We start from the raw sequence: 11,977 nt of genomic DNA on the forward strand, positions 1-11,977 counted from the left end.
ATAATTTCACCATTTATTTATATATTCATTCAAAGCTGTCCACTTGAGTAGTAATCACTAAATTATTCATATCTTGATCTAAGAAACTCCAAATTAAGATCCGTTAATTTTTCCTGAAACTAGACTCACATATCTTCTTACTAAAAAATTTTCAGAATTTTTAGTTTAGCCAATAAGTACAGTTTATTCTTTAAAGTCATCCCTATTCTGCTGTCTGACAGTTTCGACCCTTCTTCACTAAAAATAAATTATCTCATTGTACGAGATTTAGATGATGTTCCCGTTTGTTTCTATTAAAAATATACTCATTAAGGATTTTAATCATGTAAATTTTAACCCCTAATTATTTTTCTTAAATTTTTTATGATTTTCCAAAGTCAGAACAGGGGAACCCGAATTCATTCTGACCTTGTCTCACAAAATTCATTATATCTCATGATTTACAATTCTATTACTTACAATGTTTCTTTTATAAGAAACTAGACTCAATAATATTTAATTCCATATTTTTCTCATCCTCTAATTCAATTTCCATGATTTATGGTGATTTTTCAAATTTACCCTACTGCTGCTGTCCAAAACTATTTTAGTGCAAAATGTTGATTACTAAATTTATAACACCCTTATTCCCTTTCTCTATAGTATTTCCCATCACTTTCTCTTATTTTTCTTCACTAACATATCAAGAACATAGAACCTTATATAATAAAATTCTACATTAACATCAATTTCATACTTTTTCAATAATATCAAACTCAAAAATAATTTGAAATCTTGATGTTCTTACATTGCTCTATTGATTTCAATCTTTAGCTTGATTTTCTCTCTCATCCAGCCTCTATTTCTTGAATCTAACTTGATATTCTAGCTCCCCATAGTCTCCTTGTCAATTTTCTCTCGTGATGGTTATGGAAATTTCTTTGAATTCTAGGTGAAAATGGTAGATTTTTGGTAAAAAGGACCAATTTGTAAAGAAAAGAAAACTTTCTTTCTTTCTTCTTCTTCTCACGTTAGTGCATGGGAAAGATGATGAATTCTCTTCATCTTTCCTCCCTTTAATAAAATATTAATTAAATAATATTTATCTAATTATTTAATTAAAAATATCACCAACATCATCATTACCTTCTAGAATTCTCTCTCTAATTGACCATTTTGCCCTTTATAATCTTTTAAAATTCCATCATTGAGTCATCATTTAATTTGGTAAAATTTCAATTTAGTCCCTCAAAATTCTTCACCTTTTTCAATTTGGTCCTAATCCATCCATTTTACTTAGTTTCTAGATCATTCCACTCTTAAAATATTTACATATTGGTCCTTTAACTTTTTCATATTTACACTTTAACCCCTCAACTTTTAAGTATTTACTCTTGGGCAACAAAACTTTTCTCACTTTTGTGATTTAATCCCTTCTTGAGCTAATATATCATAATATACTTCCCAATGTTGACATAGCTCCCAAATTTCCTTTTTTTTATTTCCTTATTTATTATATCAAAGATAATATCTTACTGTAAATTTTTTTTTGGGGTATTACATTGGTACGGCTCAATTGATTGTACCACTTGGATGCTGCCCCTGTGAGGTTATCCTAGAAGCAATGTATCAGCAGTGGGTCGTTATTAACATGCTCAGTCATTCGCCTACAAAACATGGTAATATGAGCTTTGGGGCTACTAGTTCTGTTGTACTTCTCAAACTCTAGCATTTTGAACTTGTAAGGGAGTACTAAATCCAGTACCAAGCTTAATTCTTTAGCACCTATCCCATAGTAGCTCTCGGCACATTCCATCGCTCTAAATTTCTCTTCCAGCCACTTGTACTTTTCCTCTAGCTGTTCTGGCAATTCATCGTTCATTTTCTCCTTTTCAGCTGTTTTATCGAAATCAAGGATAGCAGGATTAACAAGGTTGTCTCTGGGGTTAGAGCCTGATCCGGCTTGAAAGTTCATTGGCGTTGCAATGCCGGCCTGAAATTGCTGAGGCTTAATGGTGACAGAGGATTTGTGCGGATATACCTCAACTTGTTGAGGGGTAAACCTGGAGGATAGACAGGTCCCTCACTGTCTCCTTCAACATTAAGCACAGAGGTTTTCCTTTTATCAACTCCTCTAGTCAACAACTGAGTCAACTTAGCCATCATATTCCCCTGAGATTTCATTATTTTATCCATCATTCTTTTTTGAATCTTCTCAAGCTGCTCATTCATTTGTTGTTGAAGCTGATCTTGCATTTCCCTTTGGAACTGTTCTAGCCTTTGGTCCATGTCTTTAGTTTTCGATCGAGTACCGTAGCGGTGTTTGGTAGGTTGGTTGGTTTCAAAATTAACTGAGGAATTAATTAGAATCTTTTAGTATTTTTTAATGCATATGAAGCAAATACAATGCATGAAATGAATGCAAAAAGGCGTCAATTTTGATTCAATTCCATTTAAGAAAACTTTATTAGAAATTAAATTTCTTTACATAAAGTGAATTACAAATAAGACTTTGCCCTACTACCCAGAACTCTAATCTTTCTCAGTAACAAAGCTAATTCTTGCCCCCGATCTGATTCTAATTCATACTTCACACTCAGCATGTCAGCCTGTATTGCTAAAGTTTGTATGTGATCAGCTACTTCTCGAATCTGGACCACAGCTTCCTCCATAAGATGATCTCTGCTCCTAACTTGACTCTGAAAGTAGTGGAGCTGTCCATTATTTTGACTCTCATTTTCTTTCAAGTATTTGATCTGGATCTCACAATTTTGTAGCGCCGTTTCTAGCTCTTCGATTCTTTTATTCATTTCCTCAATCTTGCTCAAGCTCGCTTTCAACTCTATCGCGGAATTTTAATTTCGATACTGATGAAGAAATCTTTCCAACTCGGTCACCCTATCCTTTAATTCACCTTTTTTCTCTTTGGCTATCTGACAAACTCTTTTCTAAGGCCTCGTTTCGTATCTGCATCTCTTGGAATTTTTGTTCCCATCTATCGGCTTTGTCCTTTTCTTCTTGAATTTCTTTACGCCACTGTTCTGAAGTTTTTCCCAACCCGGTAGTTCTTATTGACAGACGCAACTTTTTATAATCCATCTTCAGACTATCCAACTACTCCTCATCCTTGTTTTTCTCTTTCCTTAATTTCTTAGTTTCGAGCTTCTGAACGTCTATGTCTAATCTCAAGTTCGTCTTTTCTTCCTCCATCCGCTCTATCTTATTTTCTAAATCTACATTTCTTCTTTCAAAATCTTGTCTTATGGTTTCCAACTCAAAAGGGATGACTCGCAAATGCTCCTCTATTGACTGGCCATTTTCTTGACTTACCTTGGGTATATTGTCGTTGATTCTCCCTCCCCACCATTCATTATACTCAAAAGTTGTCATCGGACCCACAGCTAACCTCTTCATTCGGTGAGTCTGTTTCCACGCATTAGACATCTCTTGAATTTTCTTTCTATAACCATCATCTTTGTATGAAAATTCACAACCAGCTATTCCTTGGGTTACAGGTATAAATTGCCTTGACCTATACTGTCTTAGCACCAATAATGGGGCATATCCAGTAGCTCCCCAAATTTCAAGCAGCGGAAGCCAATCAAAATTACCGCACCTATACAGGATCTCATCTGGTAGCAACTAAAGAGCTCTCCACTTGACGTCCTCCTCTTGAAGATTCTGAAGAATTGACATCCACTTCTCCACCGAAATGTCATCTCTCCTTGGTGTGGCTACAATCTCTTTTAATGGCAAATAATTTTATGAGAAAACCCGATATAAAACCCTGTCAACCTTCCAAAAATGACTATGAAACCACGCGAGTAGGAGTTGTGCACATCCAATAAATCTACCCTCACCCGCTTTTCGGCATGCACTCAATGACCTGAAGGTTTCTGCCAAAATCGCTGGAATCAGTGTAACCTTATTATCAAGCCGGTCGAATAAATCGGTGACTGCTTCATCCACATGCCTCAAGGCTTTGGGAAGACAACCAATCCATATATAATTAAAACGAATACATCTAGCCTCTTCCTCACGTCTGGGTGCGTTAGAATTGCATCTTTCAAACTTCTCCAAAGAACGCACTTACAATCCCCCTTTTGCTTAATCCGTGCAGCAACCCACTGCTCACTCATCCCTGTTATACTCATCAGCTTCTTTGAAAAGGTTGGCACATTTATCGCTTTCGAGTAGATCCTGACCACTTGAAACTTTGAATATCGGAGTAAAGCCACATATTCTTCTATCGTAGGCACCAAATCGACCCTCCCAAATGTGAAACAGCTGTAAGCAGGATTCCAAAACTGGGCAAGAGCTCGAAACAAATGCTTGTCTACCTTCACATTAAGCAAATAAGGCAAATCCCCATAATTATCATAAAATAACTGTCTAACCTCGTCATTCCACTGATCCCAGATTTCCTTCAACTCTTGCAAATTGTTTTGAGTTACATTGATGCGAGTAAAATCCCATAATTCCGACACATATCCATCAGCCAAGCTATCGCCCTTCTCTTGCTGCGTTGTTTCAGACCAAGTTCGGACAGCCGCATTATCCTCCACTTTATTAAGAAACCCTTTTTCCATGATAAGCTTTCTATCTAACAACTGAATATGAACTGACGCCTTTTATAATGAAATGAAATGCCATGACATGCCATCAAAATAAAACACGAAAGTCAGTATCATATAAACATAGAATATAATCAAGAAATAGTAAAATACCTACTAGGATATCTACTAGGGTTTAGTGTGGTTCTACCTAGGGTGGATTCTTAAGGTTCATTATATGAAGTTCGGCTTCTAGGGCAAAGGTACTCGAACCAGCAGATTCTTTGATCCTCACCCATTATAGGTTCATATAGATCAAGTTCGATCCAGGGGAACTCATTTTCCCTATGACTATGCGGAGATGATAATCTCATGAAGTCATAGGTACCGATGTATTCCGAAAGCGATCCACTATCCTGTATGGAGGTGAAAACCTCACGAAGGAATAGTTTCTCACTCTCACTTAGAAGGGTGAAATTACTCAACTCATGTAATGTATAATGCAAAAATAACTTAGATCAATTAAGCAAGAATATAATGAATGCAAAAGGATTTAAAAATATTTTCTTAACCATAAGACAAAAATTAATCAACTTTGTGGCTTGACTCTCTTATTTTTTTTAAAAAAAAATCCCCAGCGGAGTCGCTAAGCTGTCGAAACCATTTTTTATTTTTGAAGAAAAAAAAACAAAAAATTAGTTGTCAATGAAAATTTGGAGTCGTCACCAATCTTTTATTAAGGTGTGATTGGGTCACCTAAAAAAACGACTTTGGTCTACGAGTTTCAGATTGAAAAACGGATTCGGGAGTCAGTTACGTACGAGGAAGGATTAGCACCCTCGTAACACCCAAAAATTGGTACCAAATTGATTAATTAATTTCTTAGAGTCAAGAGTTAAAAAAATGCGATCCTTAATTAAATTAAATTATTTATTAAGACTTTCTCATTTTGGAAAAAAGAAAATATCACACCCAATGCGTTAGGGCACAATATTTTATTCTTTTCAAGACAAGTTGGTCCAAAAACTCGTGTAATAAAATTTAAGAAAATATTTAATTGTTTAAAATTTATGAAAAAATCGCAACTCAATATGTTAGGGCACAATTTCTTAAAATCCTAAACATTGAATATTTCCTTTATTTTTTAAAAAATCTTTATCTCGAGAAATCAACGCGTCACATCTAATACGTTAGGACACAACATATTGAATTCCCGATGACAAGTTTTTTATTTTATTTTTGATCAAAGAGCAATTCTCGATTGTTAGATTTAACGAAGAAAATCGGAACCCAATACGTTAGGGCCCAATTTTCTCGAAAAGCCTAAATACGAGTATTATCTCTATTTTGAAAAATTCTATTTTTAAATTCGAGTAAAAAGATGACGTAATGTTATATTGTATGTATGAATGTCACAATAACAAATACAACAATGGCATATAAATAATATAAAATAAATAAACGAAATGAATATATATATAAAAAATAAAGTCAATGACATGCAAAGTATCAAATAAACGAGCAAGATAAAAAATAATATAAATGAGAACACAAATAAATAAAAAAATAAAAAATAGACAAAAAATATAAAGAATAAAAGGAACATGACATATACATTAAAACTATGAAGAATACACATGAATTTATATATAAAATTTAGATTATAAAAAAATATATAAACAAAATATATAATGCATTTGTGAAGATAAAGAAAAGTATGAACATATATATATACATATAAATTATAAAATATATGTTAAAATAAGTAGGTATTTAAGCATTTTCGAAAATAAAAAAAACATAGATATATACGATTTTATATAAATATAAAAGAATATTTGTTTGGAAAAAAAATATATATATATAGATTAAAAAAAAGATCATTACATATAACAGTTACAGAAATAAAAAAAATAGTAATTACATTATTAGAATTAATTAATTAAAAAAATAAAAAAAAATAAAAAAGGACTAAATTAAATTGGAAATGGAAATCAGGGGAGAAATCCGCAAATAAATGAAGTTTAAAGGACCCTATTGAACACGTTAACAATGCAGAGGGGCTAGAAGGGAATTTTTCCCTTCTCCTCTAAAACGGCGCCGTTCAAATTGGGCTGAATTGAAATAAAAATAAATTTAAATGGCAGATTTAAAAAATAAAACAAACTCGATTGTAAAAACATTAAAAGGCGGAGGGGTTAAAAGCACAATTTACCCCCGCTCAAAAACACGTGGATCCTAGGCCAGGTCGGGTTGGAGTCGGGCCTGCCTCCCCAAAACGACGCCGTTTTGGTACCTGGGGAGGCCTGGTGAAACGACGTCATTTCACTAGGCTATTTAAGCCACTAACTCCCCAAAAAAATTCATTTTAAACCTTCTTCAAAAAAAAAACTTCAAAAAGCTCTCCCCTTCCCCGTCGTCCGGCGTTCAGTCTGGTCATCGGCCACCGCGCCGGCATTGCCGTTCGCAGTGGTCGGAAAAAGAGAAAATCTCCTATTCGATCGTTTTGAAGCCCCCAAGCCCAAATATGGGTTCAAATCTTCCAAAAAACCAAAAGAAAATGCGAAGTAAATTCGAAACCTTTCGGTTTCCGGCCATCGATCCTCGGGGGTGGCTCCCTCAACCGTCCACGGCGGTTCTAATTCGAATAAAGGTAGCTTCTTTCCTTTTTTATTTGTTTTATTTAAATACGAATAAAAAATAACAGTAGATTTAAATAAAGCAAAATAAAAAAAAACTATAGATGTAAACCTTTGGATTGATTTTTGCTCTGTGTTATATTTGCTTGTGAAAATAATTGTATTCTTTATTGATTTTTTTCCGATCCTTGTTACAGTACTTCAATGGCTATTTTATAGCGGAATGAAATAAATCTAAAGAAGAAACAAATCTGTTTCTTTATTTGATTTTCGAATATTTGATTGTGTTTCCTTTTTTTGTTTTTTCTTGATGTGTAGATGTGAAGATCGGGGACGCTTGTGGCTGCGGCGCAAAGGGTTTCCTCAGAAATCCTAGGGTTTCTGCAACAAATTTGGGCCACCGAGCTTCGGGCCTCTGTCTTTTTTTGGTTTGGGCCCTTATAGGCTTGTTTGTAATTTGGGTCTTTTAGACCCGGGCAAAATAGGGTATTACAGATTGTGCTATCAATCGGGACATCTTTCTTGTCTATTCTGAGTTTCTCACTTGAGCCCACGGGATTCCGAGCATTCGTGGCTTGCTCTAGTTTGAACTTTTTCACCATGTTAGCTGTGCATATATTTTTTGATTGACAAATATACTCCTTCTAGTTGTTTAACTTGTAATCCGAGAAAGTACGTGAGTTCTTCGATCATGGTCATCTCAAACTTGGATTTTATGGGTTGAATGAACTCGTTTCTTACCATTTATTTCAGACTTTATGAATACATTTTCAAAAAGAAAATACGAAATCATCATTTATTTATATTTTAAGTAATACCATAAATTTATATTATTTATTAATGTTTATTATGGTTGTTACAGTTATGAAGTCGGGCTTTTTTCAGCTTTGAATCGTATTTATTTCAAGTTCAAATTTGTTACATGCTCAAACTTTTTTGATTTTAAATTCTGCTAGACTCGAATTTTCTTGAACTTGGATTTTCTCGAGAGTAAACCTATTACGAGATTCAAAATCTTCAAACTCGGATTGACAGTTTGAAACCAACTTTTGAGCTCTAATTATCATCCTCATGTCTTGGGTGTTACGTATATATATTGCTATTTTGTACATCAAATTTTACCGTTGTCTGGATTCAACCAACGTTGAATCTACAAATATCACCATATTCGACAATGTAAAAATTATAATTTAAAAAAGGAAGAAATAGAAAACAGCTGCACTCTTTTTCTTCTTTCTTTTTCACCATAAGAAAAAAAAAACTGGGAATTTACACCTTATGATACAACAAAGTCCATTCATCAGTTATGAATTAAAAAAATAAATAAAAGAAAAAACAAACAAATCGAGGATACTCAAAAATCGTATCCATGTCTTTTTTGGTCACAATATAATATTAGTATTTTATAATTAAAGTTTAAGAAAAATGACTGTTTATGGTTGGTTGCATTTTCCATCTCATCCACCAACTTGTTCCTGCATTATTATAAAATTAAACAACAAATCATGTTTATACGTTATTTAAAAGAATATGTAAAATTTACTAATTTTACGGATTAAAGTTTCACGTGCTACAAAGGTATCTACAATTTTTCTCCATTTATACTTTACATCATTTACTTAAATCTTTATATTCACAAACAAAATTGATCCTTTTATTATAAAAAACTAATATAACTCACAAAATAACAAGATATTTACACATAGCATACTAAGTGTATCTCATGTTGTTTAAGTAGAAAGGCCACTTTTTAACCTTGAAAATTGATGAAAGTTTTAACAAATGTCCAATTTACTCTTTGACCTAATAATAAAGGACCTTTTCTTGAGTAAGGATGGATTAAATGCAATTCGAGACCTAGTTGAATGACTTTTTTTTTTGTCTTCAACTTTATAAAAAAAATAATTTTTGTTATTTATTTATTTATTTTTGAAAATTAAAAATTATTAAATTTAAGGAAAAAAAATTATTTATAAGTCATAAATACGACACGGTTTTATGTGCCATATCTTTTTCTTGTTTAAAAAACGAACACAAGGAAGGAAAGAGCAATATCATAGTTTTAAATGCCAATTAATGGCGCTAAAATAGACGCGCCAACAGGAAAATCTCGATTAAAACACTTAATAAAGAGGGTAAATTACTATTTGGGGCTTGCCTTGGATTAAATCGTTATTTGAGGTTTGTGTTGGGTACAAATTTTTTAAAATCTTCAACTTAATAATTTTTTTATCTAAATTAAACTCTAAACTTTGTAATTATTCGCACATTAAAATCTGAATTTAATAATTGCTTTTATATTAAAATATGAATTTTAGAGTTTTCAAGGATTAACTTAGATAAGAAAAAAATTTAATCACAATAACAATAATTACCAAATTTAATCTAATAAAAATTAAAATTTCCAATTGTAAAAGGAAACGTACCTCGGCGGGGATTAGTATCTTTTCTGGTTATTCCCTCCAAGTCCTGCTGAAAATGCTCTCGAGTGTAATCCCTGCAAGTCTTTGAAGCGCCTTCTTAGCTCCGGCGACTTCCATTTCCGTCAAAATCTGGAGATGCTTATTGGCTCCGGCAGCCACTAGTATTTTCCTACAATCACCGCTTCCTCCAGCCAACAGCGCTGTCACCACCATCAACGGGTACTTCTTAGAAACAGTCTCATTTTTGGGATCCAACATCTGCACCAATCTCATCACACTCTTCTCATCTCTAGCCAGCTCCTTCCTATTTGACCGGACAGTCAGTAGCGAAACAATGGCTTGCGCCGCCGCGTCTTGTAACCCCACTGGCTTTGGAGATTCCATTAACTTTACCAAAGAACCCATACAACTAGAAATTGCTCGCTTGTTTCCCTCCCTAATTGATAATTTCGATAAGAGAGAAGCTGAAATCTGTTGTAAAATCATGTTCCCGTGCTTGATAAATTCACCTAATTGGATAATGGTGGTTGTTGAAGACGATAAAATCTGTAAATTGGAATCCGTTACCGAAAGGGAACAGATTGTACGGAGAACATGCTCGATTGTATCTGAATTTGATAAATCTTGAATCATATGCATCAATCTTGGCAATCCTTTTTCTTGTATAATCAAAGCGCGACAATATTCACCGGAAGAAGCCAGTATAGAAAGGCAATTGGCTACTTTTTCTTGTGTAGCGGTGTTACCAGAGACTAATAACTGGACTAAAACAGGAACCGCGCCTTCTTCACCCAAAGCCAGTCGAATATCTTCTACAGAAGCCACGTTTCGAAGAGCGCCAACCGCATGGGTTTGAATTGGTTGGGAGCCAGACCGGCAAGCTTCTATCAAGGCCGACACCCCCCCGTATGCTGAAATTGCCCAGGCGTTTTCGGGATCGGCGGTGATTGCTTCAACAGCAATGGCGGCCTTTTCTTTTAAAGAAATGGAACCTGTTTCGAGGATTCTTAATAAAGGCCCTAATCCTCCCTCTTCGAAGATGATTTTTCTCGAATGTTGGCTTGAAGAAGCCAACATCGACACTGCTAAAACAGCTTGTTCTCGAATCAAAGGTTGGCTGTTAACTTCTAGAAGACTTATCAAATAGCCAATGTTTCCTTCTTTAGCAACCACAGCAGTAGATTTCTCGTCCTTGTTGAGAAGCTGAAGGAGTGATTCTAAAGCTTTCTTTTTGAACTCGATACCTCCAATCTGAAGTCGGGTGAAGACATCCCTAATGAAAAATCCCAAATCATCTTTATCAGAGCCAGGTCCCGGGTGAGACAAAATGATGGAGTTGGATTGGTGAAGAACGCCAGATCTGAGAAGAAAATCGAGGTCATGGAGATGGGTAGAGAGAGAAGAGGAAGCAATGTCGAGGTCGCTTTGCATGAGGAGTTTGCCGCCGGTGAAGGAAGAGAGAGTGCATTGATCGGAGAGAGGTTTTAAACGTTGGAGAGTGGAGAGAAGGGAAGGGAAAAGAGTGTGAAGCAAGGAGTTGTCATCCCAGTGAGGAGATTCAGAGATGAGGGAAAGAGATGATTGGAGAGTGCAAAGCTTTGACCGGAGGACTTGCCACCGGCCGACGAAAGAGCGGACGGTGAGGGAAGAAAGGAGGAGGAGAGAGAGAACAGTTGTGATTAAGTTGAGGAGTGTTTGCGGTGGTTGAGGTCCAGATGGTTCTGACGTCGGCGTTTGCGGTTGTTCTGATGTATGCATTGGCGGTTGAAAGCCTGGAACTAGGATTGTTGGGGTTTAGGATTAAAACAGATAAAAAGGGTTTTTACTTTGGAGGAAAAGAGAAGAATGAGAAGGCAATGGATTGTTGGGGTAATTATAGAAATTGAGTTAATATAATAAAATTTGTATAATTTATTATGATTATCTATTATTTACGAATATAAAATAAAAATGAATTCATTGTTAAATTTAAATTTAAGTTAAACTAAATTTTTAAACCGGTGATAAAAATTTTCTTCAAATTATCTACTAAATTATTAAAAAAATAAAGGCTTAATATAACGATTGGTACCTGAATTTGACATTTTTTCTTAATTTGGTACTTAAAATTTTTTTTACCCAACTTGATATCCAAACTTGACACTTTTTTCTAATTTGGTACCTAAATTTATTAAATGTTATACAAATTACGCAAAATACTAACGGTTTTAATTTTTTTTCATGCTACAAAAATATTATTAGTATTAGAGGAAATTCATGTTTAAAAAAATAGGTATTGAGCTATGCTCAATGAATTATTTTCATTATTTTCAATTAGAAAAATGATTAATTAAGTAAATAAAATTAAAAGTAATTGAACATATAAAATGCAAACAAAAATAAC

The 11,977-nt window shown here is 34.2% G+C and overlaps 1 protein-coding gene across 1 annotated transcript; it reads right to left on the reverse strand.

Annotated features, from left to right (window-relative positions):
• Nucleotides 1–8,374: 8,374 nt before the first annotated feature.
• On the reverse strand, nucleotides 8,375–11,457 carry LOC107955060 (importin subunit alpha-1b). The gene is made up of 2 exons (XM_016890769.2): nucleotides 9,598–11,457; nucleotides 8,375–8,646 (listed from the first exon to the last, which is right to left on the reverse strand). The coding sequence occupies exon 1, from the start codon at nucleotides 11,350–11,352 to the stop codon at nucleotides 9,625–9,627; it is 1,728 nt and encodes a 575-aa protein (XP_016746258.2). The 5' UTR covers nucleotides 11,353–11,457; the 3' UTR covers nucleotides 8,375–8,646; nucleotides 9,598–9,624.
• Nucleotides 11,458–11,977: the final 520 nt, after the last annotated feature.

The sequence above is a fragment of the Gossypium hirsutum genome, chromosome D07 (genome assembly GCF_007990345.1).
Source record: "Gossypium hirsutum isolate 1008001.06 chromosome D07, Gossypium_hirsutum_v2.1, whole genome shotgun sequence".
Lineage (NCBI taxonomy): Eukaryota > Viridiplantae > Streptophyta > Magnoliopsida > Malvales > Malvaceae > Gossypium > Gossypium hirsutum.